Source organism: Ischnura elegans, chromosome 5, assembly GCF_921293095.1.
Source record: "Ischnura elegans chromosome 5, ioIscEleg1.1, whole genome shotgun sequence".
NCBI lineage: Eukaryota > Metazoa > Arthropoda > Insecta > Odonata > Coenagrionidae > Ischnura > Ischnura elegans.
This window is the reverse complement of record NC_060250.1, coordinates 95,702,789-95,728,293: the sequence shown is the minus strand read 5'-3', so window position 1 is coordinate 95,728,293 and position 25,505 is coordinate 95,702,789. Positions and strand designations below refer to the sequence as shown.

The 25,505-nt window shown below is 39.7% G+C and overlaps 2 protein-coding genes across 7 annotated transcripts in view; one reads left to right on the top strand and one right to left on the bottom strand.

Moving 5' to 3' along the window:
• Positions 1-25,505, bottom strand: part of LOC124159288 (histone deacetylase 4) — a 539,951-nt gene that overhangs the window by 228,432 nt on the left and 286,014 nt on the right. The gene's annotated exons all lie outside the window — the stretch shown is intronic.
• Positions 14,021-19,116, top strand: LOC124159290. The gene is made up of 5 exons (XM_046535008.1): positions 14,021-14,980; positions 15,066-15,255; positions 16,806-16,930; positions 17,018-18,917; positions 19,025-19,116. Exons 1-4 carry the CDS (start codon positions 14,611-14,613, stop codon positions 18,910-18,912), a joined length of 2,580 nt encoding a protein of 859 aa, XP_046390964.1. The 5' UTR covers positions 14,021-14,610; the 3' UTR covers positions 18,913-18,917; positions 19,025-19,116.

Here is a 25,505-nt window from a genome sequence, read left to right as displayed (position 1 = left end):
CTAATGAAAACAATCGTAAAATGACGGGTGGAGTGGAAAAAGGGCAAGGGATGGCCCGGAATGAGTTACAAAGGACAGGTTGTTAAGGACGTAAAAGAGAATAAACACGTCGATATGAAAAGGTTAGCAGATAGGAAAATGGAGTGGAGAGCTGAGTAAAACCAATATTAGAATTTTTGATTTAAAATGAGGATGAATTCATCGAGCAATCTAAAAACAACAAAACGAATCAATCCTGTGAGAAACCTGACCGGTTTCACAGATAAGAACCGTTCTTATCTGTGAAACGCGCGCCGTTACGCCTGACGCCTTTATTTCCGCACGAAGATTCAGATTCGCATTCATGCCATTCGTAGATACCAGTCCCGACAACTCGGTCACTGACTGAGAAGAAAGGATACATACTGATGCCAAACTTCGCCATACAACTCAAACCACCACTAGCTCTGCATCATCCATGTTTCCAAGCGCTATCTCCCCCACCCTATATCACCGTATCCCTACCATTTCTCTCTATCCTACCCTCCTTTAGCCCTTCGGCCTACTGTGCTCAAGAGCAGAGAGACACAGGGCGGAGAGGGGATATATGCCATCTCGCATGCGGAGGCGAAATTGCGCACCAGTTGCAGCATTAGCCATCTCACCCCCACCCCTCCGCTTCCTCGCCGCCCAGCCCCATCGCGTACATAAAAGCGTCATGCATCGGCCACGTGACAAAAAGGCAGCCACACTGTGTTCGTGGATGAGGACTGTTGGAGGAGGAATATGGTCGAACATGCGAGGGAGTACGAGAAGTGCATCGAGGAAAGAGAGAGGGAAAAAATAGTCCATGTGTGTGAGGACGAAGAAAAAGAGGAGGGGATATAAAAAGATAAGCAGATGCATGGATGGATGCTAGAGCAGCCACCACGACAAAGAGATAACAGGCCCGGCGGAGGCGGCAACTCACTTAACCGCATTAGATGGCCGGTGATTCTTCGCAGCCACTAAATATTTAGCCCTTTCAATGCGACGCGGCCATAAATCGTCGTTTACCACGGCTGTGATTACATGCATAAATAACGACCCAAGAGAGAGAGAGAGACAGAGAATATGCCCTGCAGTACGCAGAACTTTAATTTTATTCCCAAAAAGAAGCTGAAATCCGAAAAAAGACTCGTTTTGCTTGATTTTTTGGGCATTTTTCATGCTTGAGCAAAAAATTAACGGGTGGTGACATTCCAATGCTTTGATATTTATAATCCTTAAAAATGAATTAGGAAAAATAACAAACTTTGCTCTCGTAACTTAAATTAAACCAAGTGGTAATATTGTCTCCTATGTTCTTGTTGTTACTTATATTTTAAACTTATTACTTACACCCATTATGATCCTGCAACTGATTCACTTTAAATTGGCAGAAATATAGTAAGTGAACAACTTAAATAAATAAATAAATAAAATTTTTCATAACTTAAAATGTAATTCTAAAAGGCTAAGGCTTCAAAAATTAAGTACATCCTAAAAAAATATCGACCATGGTTTCAATACTGCACGGGCACTTTCAGTGCCTAGATAATATGCTATATTTTTTAACTTAATTATTTAAATAAAATGAGGGGTAGCCTATGTTTTATTGATTATAAAAATGATAGATAATCAGAGAGTTTCTCAAAAGTACAGGTGCATGAACCTGAAATAATTACTGAAAGACGGAAGTAAACGAAACACTTTTCTAAGAAAGCTTCATTGCAGACAACATCATAGAATTTATCCACTACCAATTTACGGTAAAATGGAAAGGTACAAAATGAAGAGGGTATATAAGCAAATGGTTTCATCATTGTGAATTATCGAGTATACACATCCGTTCCCGGTCAACAAAACTGCAATTGTTACATTAAACGAAATGTTAATATGAAAACGAAATTCCGATTATAATGAATGAAAACCGTCGTTACGCCACAGTAATTTTTATCCAGCCATGAACATAGTAATTTTCACAAGTTATTACGAAGAAAACCTTTAAACTGAACTAAGAAGAAACGCACGGTCAATGAAGAAAATGAAAACTTTGCATGACATCAAAATATATTACTGGTGGTGATCGCGACGATTATCTTTGTGTGGCAAAAATATGATTATAATTAGCTCAAAAAGAGAAACAAAAGGAATTTATTACATTAACAGCGTTTGCAACTATCATATAAATGAAACTTAGGCGTAATGAATAAGTAACTGCTATCTTCCTTAGTTTCTTATATTTCTTATGAAAAATATTTCGGGAAAATAACCAAACTTTCTCTAGTGGTAAATAATTACCACCAAAATCAACACGAGAACAGATGTACCAATGAAATTTTATTTTCTGTACACCTCGCGTGAGTGATTCAGAAATGCTTACTACCTAGTTAGCGAGGGTCTATTGATATTATTCGCAACCACCTTTGACACGGAGGCATCGGTCATTTTTTCGCAACCATTCGCGTCGTAAAAATCTAAATGGAAAACCATGCCGAAGGAAAACTTGATGCCTTTAGAGGGAGGAGCAAGTAGGCTGGATGATACTCGCATTTCTCACAGCTGTCCTTGGAAGGTAACCTGGGGAGGCATTGACCCGGTCCGCATCTCCTTAGTTCATTTTAATGCCACAGCAACTTGCGGTGGCATTCGTGCAGGTGAAAAAAAGAACCGAGACGACAAATGCGACGCCACACCGCGAATAGGTAAGGAGCCCATGCTTCTTTCCTTTTCACAGCCAGCGCTCCGAGATTCGCCGCATGAATTCCATAGTGAAAGCACGGACTTGGCTCAAGAAGGTTGTTGTCATACATACCGCTATCTTTGCATCAACAAAGACACCTTTGATGGAAGCGGTGGTAAAAAAATTTCCCCATAAGACGTTAAAATTACACGAATGAATCCAACTTTCTCGGGATTGTACGCTGTAATCCACATGACTAAAAAATCGGTTACCGCTTTCTTTCATGCGAATAATCACTATCTACGTATCTCATATACAACGAACTACTATTCACCCTCAAGACTCGAGAACTGACGCATGTTTCAGGTAATGGCCACAAGAATTCTGTTGGGTAAGTTACGAATACAATAAAATTATTCTTCAAAGGAACTTATAACAATAATCAATATCTTTCATCTTTAGATCTGAAAATGTAAGTCACCAGGCGTAAATAAAAGTGACAGCATACGGAAATGGTATTTGTAGCACCATCCAGAGTGTTCCGAAAATATAACACGCTGGATTTATATAGGTGGAACAGACATCCATACCTTCAATGGTGTCAAGAGAGATCTAATAAAAAGCATGCGTTAGAGAATGACATATTCACAAATAAATAACAATACAAAACGCTACTCCTTTCAACTTGTTAATATTACCAATTATACGGCTACTGGATCATTAAACCGAAATTCAACACGCAGCACATGTTATACAATGAAAGAGAAACATTCTTTCGATGCATGAGGATAAAAAAGAAACTGATATTTTATGCACGTTAAAATGTAAATACGGCGTATCTACGATCACGGGGTTCTTCAGTTCCGTTATGGACAAAAGGACTCGAATCGAAACTAAGAAAAGACCACATAAGACATAACCAGCTTATCGAATGCGGGAGAATTTTTGGGATTTCAAAATCCTCTCCAAAACCTACAAACGACTTACATACCTTTAGAAAAATCTTCTCGGGATTGCGCGCGGGTTAGATTATTTAAGAGCGCCGACGTTTCGGGTACCGACTCGCTACCCATTCTCACGGCTACTCCGTAGTTCTCAGTAGCCGTGAGAATGGGTAGCGAGTCGGTACCCGAAACGTCGGCGCTCTTAAATAATCTAACCCGCGCGCAATCCCGAGAAGATTTTTCTAAAGTTATTCGCCGGGAAAGTGTAAAATCATATATGACTTACATACCATTTCAAAGTATTGGCATCCTACATTCGACAACGTAGAACTGACAAGGTTACAACACAACACTGACTTCACCCTGTCCTATAGATGTCACCTGGACACTAGAGTTCACAGGCCTCACATTTGAACACAGCGATCGCTTAATTGCTGATATATCTACATGCTAAGGCGTATTCATTAGCGCTTCCGCGAAGAAAAAGAGAAAGAGCCATGGGGCATAAAACAGGTGGCATATACAGGGATAAGGCATGTGTCAGTCACGTTACACCTATAGACCCGCGATAGAGTATCAATGGACACGTGTGACGCAAAATTATTCGTGAAAACGAAAAGAAGGCCTCAGAAAAAGAATGCATTCGAGAAAATAACAGGTAGTCAAGATTAACTTACAAAATCTAACATGTAAATTCCTTATTCTACAAGTTAAAGAAGTACCATTAAAGTATAATTACAAGAAAACATATAGATAAGCTTCACGATCCTTCATCTGTATTTGTTGCTCCATCCTCAACGTTTTTCCAGCTAACTATACTGCCGAAACACGGAAACAGGGTTGAAAGGTAGGACTGATACTTGAAAGCGATAATAGAGTCAGCTAACGAAACTTCGAATGAGAGGTATATCACCCGGATGACACCCGCGAAAACAACCACCATATTATCCATCGAGTAAATCTGGAACGCAATGGTGTGAATACTTTTCAATAATCGTACAGTATCCACACACAATAACGCCGTCTACATGAGCACACCTGTCGGCGAAAGACGGTACGAAACTTATCAATTCAATTAATTACGCTGATACATTTTTTTAATCACGCGACAGTCCGTTTCCCATGCAACTCGGACACACGCAACCAGCCAGAGTGTTTCGACGACAAAACACTCATCGGACCGACGCAAAAAAATATTACGAAAAAAAAAAAACACCTGACGAGGAAAAAACCGAGAGAAATATATAGTGGTAGGGGGAGGAGACGGTGAGGAAATGAGAGGAGGAGGAGAAGAGAGGGAGGTGGGTGGGAAGGAGCGTCGGGGGCGGGAGGGGAGGGGTGGGGTGTGAGGTGCTGATGAACTCATGGGACAGAAATAGCGCAGCGAAGCAGCGTCCTTCGGTTAAAATAATCCCGATATCTGGGATTGTATACAAGGCAATGAATATGCGCAGTGAGGGAGGGTGGAAGTATATGGAAGCGGGGGAATAAAAAAGCGAAGAGTGGGGGAGGATAGGGAGAGCTACCGGTTTGAATGAGGGGAGCTATGAAGGTAGGGGAGGGTATGACGTTGAAGTACGGAGTGAGGGGAGGGGGGAAGAGGAGGAATGTTGCAATTGCGTCCGCAAATGTGGGGGGCCAATGGGAAGTGGGCGGGGAGGTGAGAGAGAGAGGTTCGAGAGAGGAAAAATAGTTGTGCGGGAGAAGGGGGGATCTTGACGCCTTCGGAATGGGCAATGCATGGAATTTACCCATGGGAGAGACTGGATCGCGCGCATGGATATCATCACGAAACGTATAAGATGTAAGAAAGGTCCATCATTCCCGTATGCTGGGGTATTCAAGACTATTTTTGAGTTGCAGAGGACAATGCAACTCCTACTAAGCTGTCCAGCCAATCAGCGTATCGTTGAATCTTTCCATCAATTACAACAATAGTATTTGGCGCCCAATATGTCTATTTATGGAATGATAAACAAAGATATCGTACCTACTTCCCACGTAATTTTATTTCACAGCTCCACCACACGTGTTTCGATTGGCTTGTAATCATCATCAGGTATTGATGTATGTACCAGAGTGCGACTGCAAGGCAATCATCACACGTGTATTAGACTAACATCAATAACCGCCTAATCCAAGAAATAAGGAACAAGTAATAACGGCTGAAGATATATGGCAATCGGCAGCGCACGAAAATCTAAAAACACTGTACAGACGACATAAAATGTCTATCTTCTCACCAATCATTTTGATATCGGTGACAGTTTATCAAATACAAATATCAATAGTCGACAATGTAATCTATTATCTCCGTGCGCTTATAATTACACTCATTCGAAGGATTCAAAGAAAACCAAGATTTTATTATTCAGCAGAAGGGAAGAAGTCAAGATTAACATTAAAATAGAGAAGCTAACACTGGTGGAGGTGGATGCACTATGTTATTTGGGAAGCAGAATAACAAGCGATGGGAGAATCCAGAAAGAAATTATCACCAGAATAGCCCAAGTGAAGAGAGCATTCCACCAAAAAATAGACCTGCTTACAGCGGGAAATATAATATGGAAGTAAGGAAACAATTTATGAGAACCTGCATTTGGAGTATGCTCGTATATGGAAGTGAGGCATGGACATTGGGCAATGACAGCAGCGGAAAATGCAAGGATAGAGGCCTTCGAAATGTGTTGCTACAGAATAATGATGAGGATCAAATGTATCGACTGAGTTAGTAATGAGGAAGTCCTAAGAAGAGCAGGAGAGAAGAGAAGCCTCGTGAAAACCTTAATAGAAGACGGAACAACCTTATAGGCCACATATTGAGACAGGTTAGCCTGATGAAGACAATCGTCGAGGGACAAGTGGATGGCAAGAACTGAAAAGGAAGACCTCGAACTAAATATAAGGAACAGTTAAAGGAAGATGTGAAAGATAAGAATTACGTAGGTGTGAAAATATTAGCTGATAGGAGAATTGAGTGGAGAGCTGCATCAAACCAATCTTAGAATTGTTGACCACTGATGATGATGAAAGATTGAGATTAATAAATATGACAGAAATTATTAAGGAAATAAAAGAGACAAAAAAAATGAAGATATGTACTAAGAAACAAAGCTCACAACAAACGATAAAGCTTCACCCCATCACGTATTTTAAGGATTCGTCGTTTGCAATTGCCTTTTACTTCATTATTCTCGCATCCCCTTGATAGTCACGCCAATTCTGATCATAATCTCCGGCATATCACGCAAGATAACAGGAACAAACAAACCGGAGAAGACTTACTCTGAATTATGCCTGTAAAAGGACAACTAGGCGAACTATCCTGATAAGTCGTCTCGAAGCCGACGAATCCCCTAATGGCGTTTAGATTAGGGCTGAACGGCGCAAAACGTGTTCGGAGGGGATTCTTGAGTCGTGCGAGCGCAATTTGAACGGCACCTAAACGAGGCTGCCTCCGCAAATTCTTAAGGTTGACCTCCCAATGATGACTACTTCGGAGAATACCCCTTAATCCCCAAGCCACCCATCCTTCGGGAATTCAAGGAACTCGTTACATAGCTTGATTGCACGTATGTTTACCCGGGTGTTTTGGTGGCATGCCAAACCTGCGAGAAAACTTCCGAGGCGGAGTCGTCGTCGGGTCGTGCCTCGCCTGATAGCAATTCACGATGCGGGTTGTAACAGCCGCGAGCGGAGAGGGACGATCCGATCCATCGCGTCACTTTCTATGTGCATCTCTAATGTCTTCGCCGAGGCTGCGACCATGATGGCGCGGAATCCTCTTTCCTGTTTTGCATGAGACGGGGGTGTCTGGTTAACCCACGCTCACGTTATGCCGGTGTTTATCCTTCTCGCTGGCTCCAAGATTTTCACCTTTGAGATCTCCGAAACCCCATGCGAAGCATTTTCTAGATACTATGTCGCCGTTTGCGTTACACCGGCCGTCTGGTATATATTCACGAATATTACAAAAGAGGATCCTCAAGTCGTCCTCTACATGTTGTCTCCCACCGCGCAAAAAGCGCCTATCGAGTTGCTGACGGACAGAGTGATGCAAGTTTCACGAGGAAATAATGAATAATTAGGGGTGTTCACCGAAATTTATATACATGATGACGTGATCTATCAAATTCATAACTTTTTAATGCTGTTCCTTGCAATTACAATCATTATACTGCAAAATATTGGAAAAAAGTGGATCCTTGCACTCATCACCGCGCCACGAACATTTTTGAAAGCAGATTAAAATGCGACCGAAGTGTAGACAGAAATCAGTCTTATATGGGATGAAATTGGATCTCCTCTATGCAGTCCCTTCGGTATATTCGTTGAAAAATGAGGATGACTCGCCATTAAGAGGATGCATCACTCCAGCACGACCGGTTGTGCGTAATGACGTATCACTCGTCTATACCTTATTCCACGAATATTACAAAAGAGGATCCTCAAGTCGGCCTCGAAAAGTGTTGTTACACACCGCGCATTTAAATGGGTAAAAAAAGTCTCCACTCGTGTCGCTAACGGACAAATTGATCCGAGTTTCGAGGGGAAATAAGGTATAATTGGGGGTATTAATCGAAATGTATATATATGATGATGTGATCCATCAAATTCATTACTTATCAATGCTATTTCTCGCAATGACAAACATTTGACAGCAAAATATTGGAAAAAAGTGGATCGCATTACAGTTGTCACCACGTCGTGAACATTTTTGAAAGCCGATTAAAATGCGACCGACGCGACGTGGCAACAGAAATGAGCCACTGTATACAGTCCCCTTGCCTTATTCTATCAACTTGTAACGTTCAGGCAAAATATAGTCCATTCTAAACTTTCCCGAAATTCGATTTTGATAATATTTCCCCGGAATTCTCTCCAATGTAAAATTTTTACAATTGGGATACAGGAGAATGCGGAATAAGGCAACTATGTACGTTAAAACTTTTTCAAGATGATTACGCAAGAATTAAAGGAGTAATACTCGACAATAAAGACAAAATACCACCGATTGAGAAGGAGCAATGTGTCCTCAAAAGCGATATAATTGGAAATTGTAGATACAGGCGTTGGATTTTTTGGGAAAATGTTCATATTTATTCTTAACTTCGCCTATCTTAGCGTATAGTTCGTCGCTGAAAATAAATATGAACGAACACAAAAAATTAGTTCCCTTCCAATCAACCTTAGTAGCATTTTTGGATTTTTTTCTAATTTCTATCCGAGGCTTTGAAGTGAATAAGGGACAACATCTTGATAAAAATAAAAAATTCTTGGGCAAGGCTACACGCGAATATCCTGCAAAAATGGACATAGTTTTTTGAATAAAATGTGAATAATTTATAATAATGAAAAATGGAATTTGAAAAAAAAAATAAAGAAATTTTTAACTGAACTAACCCATAACGGCCGTAAAATAATCGATTTGAATTGTCGCAATATGAACGCAATTTTAAATCAAAATCTAAGGATAAGTGTTGACAATAAACAAGAAATACAATTTCATGAAAAGGTCATGGTATGTAGACGAATACTGAAGCAAAATTAAAGCATAAATAAGGCTTTAAAAACCAAGGAGAGAAAGCTGCCCCAAAAACCAAAATTCTCGCGGGGATACTAAGATGCGCAAATCACGATAATAAAATCATTACGCCAGTCATTCACCGCCAAGATTCCAAGAAAACATTTCGCTAAAACGGCCTCGGAATAAGGAAGAAGATGCACGAAAATGTCACCACAACAGAGGCAGTCCTTGGAGGAATCCCAGAGCTTCCACGGCTCGAGAGCGAAACACACTATGTACTTGATATATTTACAACGGGAAATTTTCAGCAGCTAAACGGACAACTGCAAATCATGAGATGATGGAGAGAGCATCAATTTCTACAATCGTAATAAGTTAAGAAATGGGAATATTTCCCGCCCAATTGAAATTCCCAACAAGTTTTGTAAATAAAAAGTAGTGAATAAGGTATTACAATGTAAAATAGTATTTGAGAAAAAATACATAATTTAACCCTGAATAAAACCCTGAAAAAGGTAAAATATTCTCTTGGAACTGCCGTAACATGAATGCAATTCCAAATAAAAATCTCAAGAAAATTGAAAAAAAAAATTACGAGACATATAATTCATAAATGTTCATCCCGTAGACTCATGCCAGCGGATTGGTAATCCTCAAAACCAAATATTTGAATGGAAATAGAATTAACTATACTATACTGGTGCTTAGGCCACCTATTTTGACCATTCACACAAAAATCGCACAATATTATCCAGCTAAGTCTAAGTTTAGAATTAGTTATAATGAATTCTAAACTTGTCACTATATTTAAACTCACTTTTAGGAATTTAGAAAGAAATGTACATCTAAAACTCCACACTTCACTTGTACGTCTCATGGTTTCAATGTTAAGAATACTATGTTACCTATATAAAGTTATTAATGATGGTAATTTCGAAACGCTGGTCGGTGTATATGAAGAACAGCATGTACGCAGTAATGTTCCTTTTTATATGCCTGTTGTTGGACGAAATGACTCTCCAGAGTCCTCATTGATGTAAATCATAATTCATCGCAGCTCACAATCATTTTCATTTCATTGGTTTGATATATTCATTTAATTTATCTTCGCTAATACATTACGCACATTGGATACAATCTTCTAATCCCACCTCAAATCTAATCCCAATCTAACACCCAATCGTACGAGTAATATCAAACAATTTCTCGCTACGTAGCCAACAGTTATTTACGTGCGTAGCGTCGAGAATTCTTCTACTCACAATACCCAATCGTACGAGTAATATTCTACAACTCCTTGCTCTGCAGCTTCTACTTATTTACGTGCGTAGTAAGAAAAACTTTATATGCCATATCTTGAGACATGGCGGCCTGATGAAGACAATTGTCGAGGGACAAGTGGATGGCAAGAACGGAAAAAGAAGACCTCGAAAAATATATACGTTACTCACAATACCCAATCGTACGAGTAATATTCTACAACTCCTTGCTCTGCAGCTTCTACTTATTTACGTGCGTAGTAAGAAAAACTTTATATGCCATATCTTGAGGCATGGCGGCCTGATGAAGACAATTGTCGAGGGACAAGTGGATGGCAAGAACGGAAAAAGAAGACCTCGAAAAATATATACGTAACAGGTCGAGAAAGATGTGAAAGAGAAGAAATACGTAGGTGTGAAAATTTTAGCGGATAGGAGAATTGAGTGGAGAGCTGCATCAAACCAATCTTAGGATTTTTGATCAGTGATGATGATGAAACGTCGAACCGTGACTAAAAACTTCCCAAGTAGTAGACGATATCCAACGGATGTCTATATGAGGTTGATACATCCAAAACACACAATCGCACGATGGATATTTTGACAACGTTACATTATCCTACTTGTAACATGCACGATGAGTCGTGAAAATAATGTTACATAGATATCCAAGTTATAAAAACCACCATATTAAAAAATTGTAATTCCAAACAGTATCCATAGGTAGCATATCGATGGCTAAGTTCTAACAACACTTAACTCAAAAATGGCAACTTTTCAGGAGAGGAAAAAAAACGATTCATGCCTTAATTGTTTATAATCTTAATTTAAATTAAAAACCAAAAATACATAAAACTGAAAAAGAAGAATACATTTGCAAACAAAGGGTTGTTTTTTCCTTGACAGTATTGGCAGTATTAACTGAGACCGGCCAAATTTTGAGATACGTGTTGTTAGAACTTAGCCATCGACATACTCTATATAGAATTGAAGAGCACAAGTATTTAGTTGGTTGTCCGGTAATAACCAAAAACCATAATAATCACACCCATTATCTACTGATTAGATGTTGTGAAGAAGTCTAAGAGATGTTGTTATATGGACCTCCATATCCACTGTTGGACATCGCTGTAACGTTGCTTGGCGGTTTCATTTGGATATTTTACAGATATCCATACAACATTCATGGATATCGCACGGATGTCATAGCTATTAGGCAGACAATGTCGTCTGGATGTTGTCGGGATATTGATTGCCGCTTGGGTTAGCAGTCCAAATACTTGCTTATGGGGACAGAACACGCGTACATACACCACTACTACTGTACACATTGAGAGAAAGGATTCGCGAGGAAGACATGAGACGGCATGGGGGTTTTCCGCCACTGGGTCGACGCTCCGCAGGCAGGCCACGGAGAGAGAGAGGGAGAAAGGCATATCTACGAGAGCATACATGGCGTGGCATTTCATGCCTGCGTCGGATAAGATAGCCACCGAGAAAGGCGAACGCGTTGTTTGTCGTCCCCCGCGTCCGTGTCTGCGTGAGGAGGAGAAAGAGGAAGAGAGATAGGAGAGGGGAAGCTGCGGCCGAGAGATGAGGCCGCAAATGGCATCAAAGGATTCCCGCCGACAACACACGCTAGCTCCAGTCCCCCGCCACCACAGCGGAGTCAACCCACCACTACTGCCATCTCGCATGTGCCGCGCCCCCGTCTGCCCGCAGTGACACCGAACCCATGGATGCCCAGTGGGAGAGAGGGGAAGTACGCAGTTGGTGCTGGGACGGAGAGGACAGAGGGACAGTTGAAATGGGTATCGCAGAAGCCCGGTTCGCGAATTGCGCAACTTGAAAACGTAGATTCGATAAGCATTCCAACTAATTTCGCTGTCTTCTTTCATAAGAAAATAGGAAAGAGGGTTTGGGGAGATATATAAAAGAATTCCCACGACAAAAAAATCCCCTGGACCGGGAAACGAACCACGAACCTTTGGATTTACGGGGCACTGCGCAAACCAGGGTTCCTTATTTACGATTGGTACAATTGCCATGGTAACTCAGGAACCTGGATAGCGTAGTGGTCTGCTCAGTGGCCCGGAAAGCCAAAGGTCCGTAATTCCATTCCCGATGCAGGGGAATTTTTTTCTCATCGCAATTCGTGTATTTTTCACCGCCGTTCATTTCGAAATATTACATGAGGATATATATTTACTGCTCGCCAGGGCACATGTATTATTTAATTATTCTGAAGATGTGCCAAATTATTATCACATTATTCTGACAGTGCCAAAATCTAGGATCGGGGGCATCCATTAAAACATGAGGCGTTTAGGGGAGGCAGGGGGTCAAGCCGAATCTCAACCAATATCATGCGGGGTCCTAGCAACTCGAGCGTATTTTTTTCCGCAGTAAACAGTGTATAATTACGACCGTAGTGATCTTGAATAAAAATTATTTATCAATAACTAATCCAAAGCAATGAAACATAGATCAATGCATTTACACAGAAAATACGCATTGTGAACAATATCACGTGAGATTAGAGGAAGAGATCGAACCAAATCTCACGATATCTCACCAAGGGGGAGCGGGGGCCCTAAAATTCGCCAAAACACCTCACGTAATTAATGGACGCCCCCAAAGGGTGAAGGGCCCAAAGAGAAAGACATATAAGACGGGGAAAAGGGCATAGAACGGCAGAGGTCGCAACATAAACAGTTGCGATTCGAGAAATGCGCGCACCCACTCCGGACCAATAATAAATACGTTCGCGCGATCGGAGCGACGCGACGTCAGCAAGAATTGCGAATCGCCCCGCGCAACCCTGCCGTGGCGTGACTGGAAAAGGGGGGAAGGGATGGAATTCACCGAGCGTGCGTTTATTGGAGTCTCCAAAAATATACTTAGCCAACCCAAATACACTCAGGACCGAAACTACATCGTTTTCTCGATACAGTAATAACACATTCCAAATATCTTGCAGAATAGATTAAGAAGAGCAGATCAGTCAAAAATATCGTAATCTCTACACAAATGCAAGCTGTATTAGAGGATGATTATGACAATTCAGAGAGGAAAGAAACACTACCACCTACGGAAGGGTTATTAAATTGAAATTGCATTTACAATCCAAATACTTACTAGAGATGGAATTTAGAATCGATAAAAGAGTGTATTCATAAAGCAGTGAAAAAATCTCCATAATTATGACAGTACCCATGCGAAAGCAATGGAAGCTGTTTGGAATCAGTATTAGTCCATGAATATTACAGGAATAATGCTTAAGAAACCACGATAGGTAAACAGTTAAATGAGTATTTTCAATCGGTTTAATTAATCGGACAAAAGGTTTAATTCCCAATAACTAAATTTAGGGCAACGAATAAAGTAATTCAAAAAGCTCCACTAGGCATTACTGAAAAATGTATTACTTCGAAATAATAAATTCGCTGAAGAAAGGATTATTAAAGTATTAATTCGAATACGAAGTCGCCGGCCATAAAAATTTATATCTTTAACTCCAAAACGAGTTTCAGTTCCATGATAACATATCATTCTCATCATCAAGTGGTGTGGTGGGATCAGCTTTTTCCCTTAAGGTGGTTTGAGCGAGATAGTTCCGAAGTCAAAAAAGCGATTAAATTTTAATAAAATTTACAATTATAAACAGTTATTAAGGCGTTTGACACAATTTCACAATATTTTATGCGGAAAATCTTCGTTTGCGTTACTTATTTTTCTCAGTTATGAACGAACTTTACGTAATTTAAACTTAATCTTGACTTATTTTCAAAGGTACCAACGGTAAATTTAGTAATATCTTACTAAGTTTTCCTAGTATAGTTTTGCCTTAACTCCGACTTGGGGTACGGATTACTGGAATTTTAAATGTTAAAACATAAAGATGTAATGATTACTCATATTAGAAAACAATTTCGAAGCATTTTATCGAAAGAAATTACATATGCCCAAGAGACGCTCGACTTGGCAACAACGTGAAATTTCTTAGGTTGGTGACACCAGTGACACTTTCAACTAGCCTGGGAACCCGGGAATTCAGAAAAACACGTGACTAGCTGGAAGTAGCTTGAATCGTAGGAAGGGTGCAGAGATTTCGGTGTTGAAATATTTTTGAGAGTCGAGTATTTCTCTAATTTTTTAGTGAGATACGCAAGTATTTCAGCCTTCTCTGCTTTTACGATGAAGCCATCCAGGAGTAAAGACGGAAGGTTTGTGCGGAAGAAGGAGTTTGAGAAGAGGCAGAAAGCTTCTTCCCGGGCGAAGGTGAAGAGGGAATCGTCGCCCAAAATTGAAGCGAATCCACGTTTCACGTTGGAGGGTCGGCGAATCGTGGACGTAAATCTGTTGGCTAAGCAGATGAACTGCGATTCCTGCCTAAAACCTCTTTCCTTTGCAAATATTGAAGGCGAGTTGCGGCGTGGATTAGCTTCCATTTGGACGGTGCGCTGCTCTTTTTGTGAGCAATTGAAAAAAGTTGCTACATCTACGGCAGTGCATTGTGCAAAGTCCTCGTACGCTCAGTACGCAGTGAATTGTAAGGCCGCCATAGGTAAGTGCTCGAGTAAATACCTTAATTCATATTTGGAAATAGAAGAAGTTGATTAGCTGAAAATATATTTTTGTTCCATTTTCAGCTTGCGTCGTGTCAGGTGTTGGGCACGAGCAAATGAATAGGGTTTTGGCAACCCTAAATATTCCGCCTGTCGCTAATTCCACTTGGAAAAGGTACGAGCGATCTGTGGGGCCTGCGGTTGAAGAGACGGCGCGAGAGTCGTGCCAGAAGGCTGTGGAGGAGGAGAAGCTTCTCACTTTGACCTCAACACCGTAAGTTTCATCGTATCAGTTTATTTATGATTATGCTGTTCATATTAGTGTTTTTAGTCCAGCGAAACCAAAATAGAATGTTCATTTTTCAAAAATGTGCCTCTTGTGGTCTCATTTGGTTCTGTCATAGTACTTGGGAATATTTCGGCGGTGTGATTTTTATTTCAATGTACATTACCTTCCAAGAACATTACCAGTAGTGGTCACGTCCAATATATGAACTACAATTGAGGAACTTCAGTGGCTTCTTTTATAATTACTATGTTCAAGTGTAATTTTACCTTTGCTTCACATTATTATTATCACTGTCCTTCGGTATTACTTGTTATCGGTTACTAAGGATGAGGCCATAGTTGAATAAGTGGCTGTTGACTGGAGGGGCTTTTCATCTCAAATCAGGCAGATAGTGCAAAAATCATGTCAGGTGACCATCACTGATTTTCCTAAAAGTTATGTGTGTGAAAGCAGTATCCTTATGATGAAAAATGATCACTTTCTAAGATCTGAACTGAACCATTATAAAGTTATTAACCTTTGAACAATGCAGGGTCAGGCCTCAGGGTAATAAATAAAGAAATACATACCTGCTGAATACAAAGGAACCATGGTTAATGAAATCGTGGTAAATCTTTAATTTTAAATAAAATGCATTCATGCACATTCTGGCATAACTTACAAGTGCCACTGCTTGATTGATCATGGTGATATGCTATCAGGTGATTTGGTTAGAAGTCTATATAACATACATTTTCAATTATAGTATCCATGTCTTAAGCATTTCAGCAATTAAAGACAAACTAATTTCTTCCTGCTTATTATTCCTTAGTCATTGTTCGTTAAAGAGGTCAAAGTAATCAGCACAGCCAATTTACTGGTATGGAACATTGGGTACTTTCAACTGGAAACCTAGGTTAGTTTCCTCTAATGCTCATGCTCAGTGTCTCAACTATTGTTCTATGTAATACTTATTCATTCAAGACTTTCAATGCTTTTAGCGGATCAAAAACTTTCTTGATTACTTAAAGGCATTAACTGACTCCTCCAACAGCTGGGATGGAAAACAGCAGAAAAGGAATGTTTTTCCTATTGTCAATTTTTTTAAAGTCAAGGCTGGATATCCCAAGCACAAACCCTTCTTCATTTCAAATTCCTTATTAAACATTATTGCAAGAAAATGTTCCTATTTGTCGGCATCATCTCCCTGTTGTTCTTGATGCTGCAGTCCTGATTGTGATTGCTTTCTTGAATTTATTATAATTACAACCTGTTTCACTATGGTGATTAATGCTTTTGTTAGACTAACGAGTTCCAAAGTAGCAGAATGTATTTTGGTGTTATATTAACCAATGATAGAGTATAAAAGTCTTACACATAACCAATATTCCTTTCTAATGTTGAATCAGTAACATCATAAGTGAAGTGGTAGATTACCTTCATTGTCATTATACTATTTCCATTCCTTAGTAACAATTCTACCCAGTCACAGAATTCTGAATGTAGTTCTTTGGCTAATATGTGGCATCTCATTCAGTCTACATAATTTATTTCAGTGCCACGACTCTGAGTGAAGAGTCTCCTATGCATGGCAGTGATGGGGCTGAGGTAGATATCATTGCCTCTTATGACTATGGGTGGCAGAAGAGAGGCAATGGGCGGTCATATGACAGTAAATCTGGTTGGTTTCATTATATTTTCTGAGAAATAAATTATGTATTATTTGTCCCTCTATATTAACGATTAAAATTTCTTTTTGCATTTGCAGGGCATGGATCTGTCATTGGATACCGCTCCAAAAAAGTTCTTGCATTTGACGTGTGTACCACTACCTGTGCAATGTGTAGTCAGGGGCATGACAAGAACGATCACGACTGCCGAAAAAATTGGAGTGGCAGCTCCAAAGCTATGGAGCCATATACTGCAGCAAAATTAATATCCTGCAATGAAGATTTTTTGACTGCTGGTGTTCGAGTGACAACTCTCATAGGAGATGGTGACTCCTCAACGCTGGCAGCTGTACAAAGGGAGTCGCAGCACTCTGTACAGAAATGGGCTGATATCAACCATACTAAGAAGCGTTTCTCTTCTTGGCTATATCGAGCTTCTGCAAGTCATCGGCAGCTCTTGGGCAGAAATGTTATACCATATTTGAAGAGATGTTTCTCATATGCTGTGGACCAAAACAGGGGAGATGAAGAGGGAACAAGAAGGGCAATCATTAATATTGCCAATCATGCTTTTGGGGATCACCAAGGGTGTGGAGAGTGGTGTAAAGGGGACACTGACAATTACTCTCACAAAAGTTTGCCCCGTGGGAAACCACTTGAAGGGCGTGCCCTTAAATCAGCCCTAGAAAAGATATTGGAAAGCTTTGCAGCAGAATCTAGTAAAATTGCTCCTGGTGGTTCTTCACAGGCAAATGAGTCTTTCAACCAAATGGTAGCAATAAGGGCTCCTAAGAACCGCCACTATGGTTCATCTGCTGCCTTGAATATAAGAGTGGCTGCTGCTGCCTGCCAGAAGAATTTAGGCCCCAAACATGTTATTGGCATAAACAGGAAGCTGGACCTCTCCCCTGGTAGTCTCACTAAGTCCTATTCCAGCAGAATGGAAGAGAAAATAAAGGCCAAAGTAAGGAGGCAAGTAACAGTCCCTGTGAAGCGACGTAGGTTGTTTCTGAAATCATTGCAGAAGCAAAAGATATCATCACATGAAAGTAGAGAGGGAATATGTTACCAATCTGCTATGGAAGCTGATCTAGGCTGTGCTTTATTAGAGGAGACGACAAGAGAATTGCCACCACCTCTAAATGAGGTGACATTTGTAATTGTGGACATTGAGACCACTGGATTTGCCTCCACTGCAGATATTGTGCAGCTTGCATGTAAAAGTGGGCAATGTGAATTTTATTATTACATGATGCCCAGCAAAACATTTCATCCAATTGCAGCAGAGAAGACAGGGTTAAGGGTTGTTAATGGAGAACTTTTCCTATACAACCAGAGAGTTGAAACAACCCCTCCAAGGGTTGTTGGTGAGAAATTCATCAGTTTCTTATCCAGTTTTGAGTCAAGGGTGGTGTTAGTTGGGCACAACATTGTCCGATTTGATGCTCCTCGCATTTTATCATGGCTGCAGAAGTTGGACCTGAGCGACGATCTTTTGAAAAGTGTGTATGGGGTTACTGACTCATTGAAGCTCATTAGTCAGGGTAGTTGCAGAAAACTTGAAGAGCTTGCATCAGTATACCTGCAAGGGGAGGAATGGCAACGAATAAAGAGTGGAACCCATAATGCAATGATTGATTGCCAATTACTAGATGGACTCATAAGACATTTTGAGATAAGTAATGAAGTACTCCTTACTAATTCTTTATCTTTACAGGAACTGAATAACAGGAAATTGCAAGCTGTAAGGAAGGCGCAGAAGGTGGCAACATTACAAACCCTAGGGAGAGTTATTTCAAGCTCAATGATTTCCAAAATGGCCACAGCTGGTATTGATTTGGAGAAGCTGGTGGAAATATTCAATATATCTGGTACTGAGGGAATTAGATTACTCTTAGGTGAGAGTATCAATGGGAAGCCACGAGTTACGACCAGAAGGAGAATAATTCAGGCTATTAGTGAACACCTAGAGGAGTTGAGAAAGCTTGAATAAAAAGGGTAAGACTGGCATAATCTTATGCTTAATGTGTAGCATAATTTAAATGTATATGGTAGAAATGGTTGTAACATAAAGTCTAATAGAGATTTTTAAAAACTTTTTTCAGATTCCCCCCACATCGTCTGGTTTGTGATGACAGATGTCTCCCCAGTGTTTAAACCAGTATCTTCAGGTTTACTGTATGGGTATTAAGGTTTGCCTGATTAACATTGGGCAATCTATCCATGTATTTCTTTTGGGTGATTCTCTTTTATTCTGGTTAATGCATCAACGCCTTTGGGGTAAGATTGACTCTAGATATTTCCTCCTGAATTGTTAGTGGGATTTTGTCCATAGGTCTGATCAATGTCTTTGCACACTTTGATGGGCAAGAAAATTATGCTATGTCCATTGTTACAAGGGTAGCAAGGATTTCATTGGTAATTCATGGTACCCTGACATTACCATTGCTCAATTTTGAGCATTTCTCCCGGAGTTTAGCCCACGGAGTAAGTTTTTGTGAGTGATTGTGTGTTTGAGTGATTGTGTGGGTGAGTGATGTGTGTTGTTATTACTATGAGTGATTGTGTGTTGTTATTACAATGAGTGGTTGTGTGTTTGTTTACTCAACGGAAGCAGCCTTAGTTAGGCCCCCAAACCCTTACAAAGGTTCCTTCAGAGTTGAGCGAGTGATTGTGAAGGTTTCCGGTGGAGAGGCTGGGGTTTGGTCACTGCTGAGAATCTTCCCATTCCAGCATACCAACACAGTATTTTGTTTGTACCTGCGATGAGGTCCCCTCCTGTGAGAGCTGTCACTCAAAAAATCTTCATCGCAGGATATTAATTTTGCTGCAGTATGTGGCTCCATAGCTTTTGAGCTGCCACTCCAATGTTTTTGACAGCCAGGATGGCCCTTTTTTGCTTCTGTCTACACATGGCATAGGTAGGGCTGAATACTAACAAAGAAATTATTCTTTGTCTTATTAACCTCTGCCCATTTCTGCAGAATGTACTGTGTCACCCTGAACAGAATTTTTGTAACTGAATTAATGGACAAAATCCCACTAGGCTGGAATTCTGAGGAAACAGTCATCACAAACTAGATTGAAACTTGGAGCACATACGTGGTGGGAGGACTCCATATTAATAATGAAAGACACTTAGTTTCTTCCACAGGTTAAATTTTTTTCTATTTTATTACCAGTTTCATCTATAATATCATTATCAAATACTAATGGTGTAGTAGCTGAAACCGGTAATAAAATAGAAAAAAGATTTTTATTAGCCTGTTGAAGAAACAAAGTATCTTTCATTATTAAATATTATTTTTTTCTGTTTCTTGACCTTATTTAATATATAATATGGTTTTTCCTGGAGTATAGGTCATATATACAAAAGTTAGCAGCCAACGTTTCGATTTATTTTCTTAAATCATCTTCAGGGCTATGTTAGAAAAATTGTGAAACAGTATAAAATACAGAGAGTAAGACTAATAAGACTTATTCTCTGTATTTTATACTGTTTCACAATTTTTCTAACATAGCCCTGAAGATGATTTAAGAAAATAAATCGAAACGTTGTTGGCTGCTAACTTTTGTATAAATGACCTATACTCCAGGAAAAATCATATTTCATTATTAATCACATGCTAGCTTGAATAATAAAATTGTTGAAAAAATATCTCATGGAGAGAAGCAAAGTATGTAGTAGCCAATTTAATGTATCTTGTGAGCCCTGGCTATCCTATCTTATGTTCTTGGCCAACACTTTGTGAAAATGAAATGTATATTGCTAAATTTATGTGACATTGTATGTAGAGTGGTTTTCTAAAAAATATTTTGTAATTTTTGTTATGTAATAATAATGAATATGTATACCAAGAGTGTAGTCATATTTCACTTTCTGTCTACTTCCTTCCTACGCACCCAAAATTGGTAACTAAGTGCATACATTTCCAAAATAGGGCCTTGAGATGAAAAGCAGAACGTTGAAATCGTATCCAGTTTAACTAAAGGTAAGGGGGCACTACAATAGGCATAGAGATGAATGGCAAGCTTAATTTAGAATAGTTTTATGATCATGGTGGATATTTTAGCTTTGACTTAGTATTTTTGTAATGATGTAAGCAAAAGTATATTTGGTGTGAAGTTCTTGTTCCTAAGGGATTGTTGTAAGGAAATTGCAAGATGAACATCCTTTGAGACCCCATAATACTATTAATGGTAGATTAATTTATACGTCGGTTATGCGTTATCTAAAGATTGGATTCATTGAATTGTTGGTAGTGGATTCAGCATTCATGACGTGAAAGTCTACAGTTATTGGAGCAAGAACTTCCCATCGGGGCAAGTCTTGTAATTTTGCACTACGTGGAAGGAAAGTTATTTAAAGTCGATGCCAAGCAATGCTAATATTTCGGAGGGCTGGTTATACATTAATTTTTTAGAAAGGTTCCTCAATTTCGGTTAAGGCAACAAGTTTAGTAGGTTTTATGCATTGTAAGATGAATTCTGATTTCCCTGGGGGAGATGATTCAAAAACATTTTTCCGTATACGTAATGTGCTGTTGTTTAACTTGCGTGTAAACGCATGACTACATTCGTATCTCGCTAATAATTATGTCCGTTCATTTTCATGTAAGGTTCGGACTGCGTTGGCTTAAATATATGAAAATTACCTGAAGATAACAACCTGCTCACGGTGTTCAATAGGTTTCCCGCACGGCTCATACCTGTAAGATGGTTTGAACCACTCGCTTTCGTCACAGATGGCAAGTTCATTAATGCGGATGGAGAATCTTACTTTGACAATTAAATACGCAGAAAACTGAAGTGTGCGTCAAATCGGTTACATCCTTCCACCAAATCATATTTATATACACATAAGAAATCTCTTCACTCGAAGTTTACAGCAACTCAAATAGTATCAGGAATCGCGAATCTCATGATTCACTTCCAAATGTCCACCACGAAGTAGTTTTTGTACATGGAATTTACTGCGACAATATGGAAAATCAGTAAACTAAACTCGTACGCAATCAATTATCTCCATTTATGTTTATTTCTGGTATGCTGTCGTCTGCGATCATGTTTGCTTACATTTAATCTTATGCGGCGTTGCCAAACCGAATCTTTCGGCATCCGGTCGTCTGCAGGAAATGCCTGTTCGACGAAAAGTTTTTTTCAAATATTTTAATTATACTACCGGTGACCTATGAATTTAATGTGACCAAAAATTCATAAATGAAGTTAACTACACTCAGTTAGTTTTTTGTCGATTTCTATGTACGAGAAATAATTCTATTTAAATAAATTCTGCCGTCGAAGCGCATGCCTCCCATCTATGCCATGTAAATCAGCTTCTCTTTACTCACAAATATCTCTGAATTTAGCCCGGTAAGGGGTGTATATTATGATATCATTGGAAAGAGCAAGACTTTTTCTTTGCATTGAGATAGAAATCTCAGAATTCTATAATGATTGATTTTTCGCTCAAACTACCTTAAGCATTGCATTTCCGAATTTTTCAGTTAAAATGCCGCCTCATAATAGCACAATATCGAATAATTTCCGACGTTATCGGAAGAACAGTTCACAGAATCGGTGCCGTAAGGTGGGATCCTTCGGAACAATTTCCCGCCGCAAAAGTTAAAGGAAAAAGTTTACAAATGACACATGAAATTTAAAGGAAACATATTGAAAGCAAACGTTAAGGAGGTAATTAATATTGAACGAAGCACTGCGGCCCACTATAAAGCCATTACATGATATGGAGCAATGATTCCACGACACGACTCGTATCGTTAAATCGCATATTGTGAAGAAAAGAGCGATGAAGATACTTTCATTAAAAGTCTATTTTCAAATTTTATCATACAGTTACGGTGATTGAAGTTCAAAAAGGGGATGACACAAGCCGGGTAGATGACACTCGCATCGTTATCAACCCTATTCTCGCTAGTAGCGATTCATTTATTTAGGCACCTGGTTTCGGAGCGTACGTCATTCAGCCTCTCGCTAACAGGTATCCCAGAACAAAAACACGCACGGACCGCGATAACCACGACAGAAATAGGTTGGTTAGCGAGAAATTACCTGGTAGAGCGTGATTTTCTCCCTCAGGCGCGACCAACCCACACTACTGCACCGTCTAACTTTCTAACTACATGTAGGAGACTATTAAAACTGGGACTATTAAGACTGGGACAGGCAGATTGCCTTCATAAGTAGTAGGCAATTTTTGCCTATGTATGAATGCGGATGTATAATTTGTTAGCATGGGTAACATTTTTATGAACGTGTAGTGAGCATGTGGCAATCCTCTAGCACAATGCATGCTTGTGATAATCTATAACAGGGGTTCCCAAACTGGGGGGCGTGGAGAAAGTCCAGGGGGGGCGTGACACCCAAATGAAATAAATAAATAAAATTACAAAAATAATTTCCTCAGATCTTTGAAATAGTCTTCTTAAGTTTTCATAATTGTTTTTGTAAAGTTTCAATAAAGTTGTAAAATTTATCAAAGAAGGTTACAGTACTGGTTAAAGTACTTAAAAGTTTACCCCAGTGTTTCAGAGAAAGCTGTTCGGATGTACTTGCCTTTTTGAACAACATACATGTGCGAAAAAGCGTTTTCAACTCTTGTGGCGATCAAAACCAAGTTCCGCAACAAACTTCATGTCGAAAGTGACCTACGCTGTGCTTTGTCTGAAACTCAACCCAGGATCTGTCAACTTATCAACATGCAAGCGCACCCATCTCACTAAATTACATTTTATGTTTTGTTTTTGTAAGTAGGTAGGCCTATTGTTTCACCTTCCTTAAATTGAAAATGTAACTGTGTTACAATGTTAAATTTTGTATCAGTAATTATATTCGTTTTTCATGTAATACTTGTTTTAATTTTCATCATACGTACAATTATTGAATCTTTCCATTCTGCGTTACTGCATTCAACAGTGAACAAAAAAAAACCAACTCACCTTATCGAGTAGGCACATACTTTTACGAGTACAAGTACTTGTACAAGTAGGAGTTGGTATCTACGGCACCGTGGAAATAGGGTATTGCAGAATGGAAAGCTGATCCGTGTTGCGGGGGGGGCGTGGTACAAAAAAGTTTGGGAACCCCTGATCTGTATAATACCCTGCCAAACACCCTAGAGGTGGTACGCAGGGTATTAGGTAGATTTTAAATTCATCACATCGGAAAAATGTGAGCGATTCCTCACATCTAACCTGAACAAAATCTATATCTCAAATTATTAAGAAAATATTTATTGCTAAATGTTTGTGAAAAACAGGCAACTACTTGAAACGCTACTCTAACTGCGTCGCAGAATACGATTGACATTATAAGGAATTAAAATACCATCAAATACCTGCATTGACTAGTCTTTTTATCAGCCTCAATTTTCTAACAGCAAACTGATCGGATGACTTGGGAGGGAGATGGGAGTAGCTCGCGAGTAGGGAAACTAGAAACCCGAGCACGCTAATGAGCACTGATACACGAATCGCAAAAAAAAGAAGGGAACCCCGGATATTAATCCAGATTAACGGTTTCCGCGGCACAGGCGGCGACACACGAGCGGCATCTGTCGAAGAGGCAAGAGAGCCGAAAGGGCAAAACGCTGGAGTGATACCATTTTGACCACGGCCGGAGGGGAGGCTGGCTGACCAAGGAGGGACCAAGATGGCAGGAAGAGAAGGGTTGAAATGAGAGCATGGAAAATAGAGACGGAAGGGGGAGAAAATTGCGAGGAGGGAGGCGACAGCAGTGACGTAACTATGAGGGGGATTACGGGATAGATCCCCCCCAAAGCATCAGAGAAATTAAAAAAAAAATCATTTAAAACTAGTATATTTTTGATTCATAAAACCTGCATTTGCTCGAAGTTAAATTTTAAGTGCCAAAATAATGTAAAATGGATTTCCTGGCATGTCATTTTTCAAAAATTTTCCTGGAATCCCCGTTTCTTGGGGAGGGGGCACCCCCTTGGGTACCCCCCCCCCTCCCCAAAGTATACTTCTAGTTACGCCACTGGGCGACAGTGATGCAAAACGATTAAGCAGGCAGAAATAAACCACCATCAACGATAGTCATTTTAGCACTATACGGCTCCATTCCAGCAGTGACCGTTGAAACGTCAGATTATAGACAGACGTTGCAGAATCTACATCTACATACTACCTCGTAAGCCGCCTCAATAGGCGTGTGGTGGAAGACGCAAGGATACCAGCCGTTTACATAAAAAACTGAAATATTCTAACAAATTGCGCCCCTCATTCATTAAAGCCCTTTATTGTTCGGGGGACGAACACCCATAACCATCCGTTCGGCAAAATACATCTGTTCTCGGACAAAAAAATGTCTAACAAATGGAAAAAATAATAGAAATTAACTTCTTTTTAAAGCACATACGTATTTTCATTACAAGAAAATATAGAAATATATCTACACTTTACCCTAACTTATGGGCATGCGGTGAGACACTTTAGTGCACACTTTAAAATTTGCAACCGCTATCTGATAAGAAGGGTATTCCCTTTAGGATATTCGCCTCGAAGTAATATAAAAATAAATAATTTCCATACTCTCTACTTCAGA

What these genes read in the sequence shown, in the direction of transcription:
- LOC124159290 (XM_046535008.1), top strand. Translation starts at nt 14,611, where the DNA reads ATGAAGCCATCCAGGAGTAAAGACGGAAGGTTTGTGCGGAAGAAGGAG. An exon ending in CTCACTTTGACCTCAACACC is followed by an intron (nt 15,256 to 16,805) that starts GTAAGTTTCATC and finishes AATTTATTTCAG; the next exon opens with TGCCACGACTCTGAGTGAAG. An exon ending in GTCATATGACAGTAAATCTG is followed by an intron (nt 16,931 to 17,017) that starts GTTGGTTTCATT and finishes TTGCATTTGCAG; the next exon opens with GGCATGGATCTGTCATTGGA.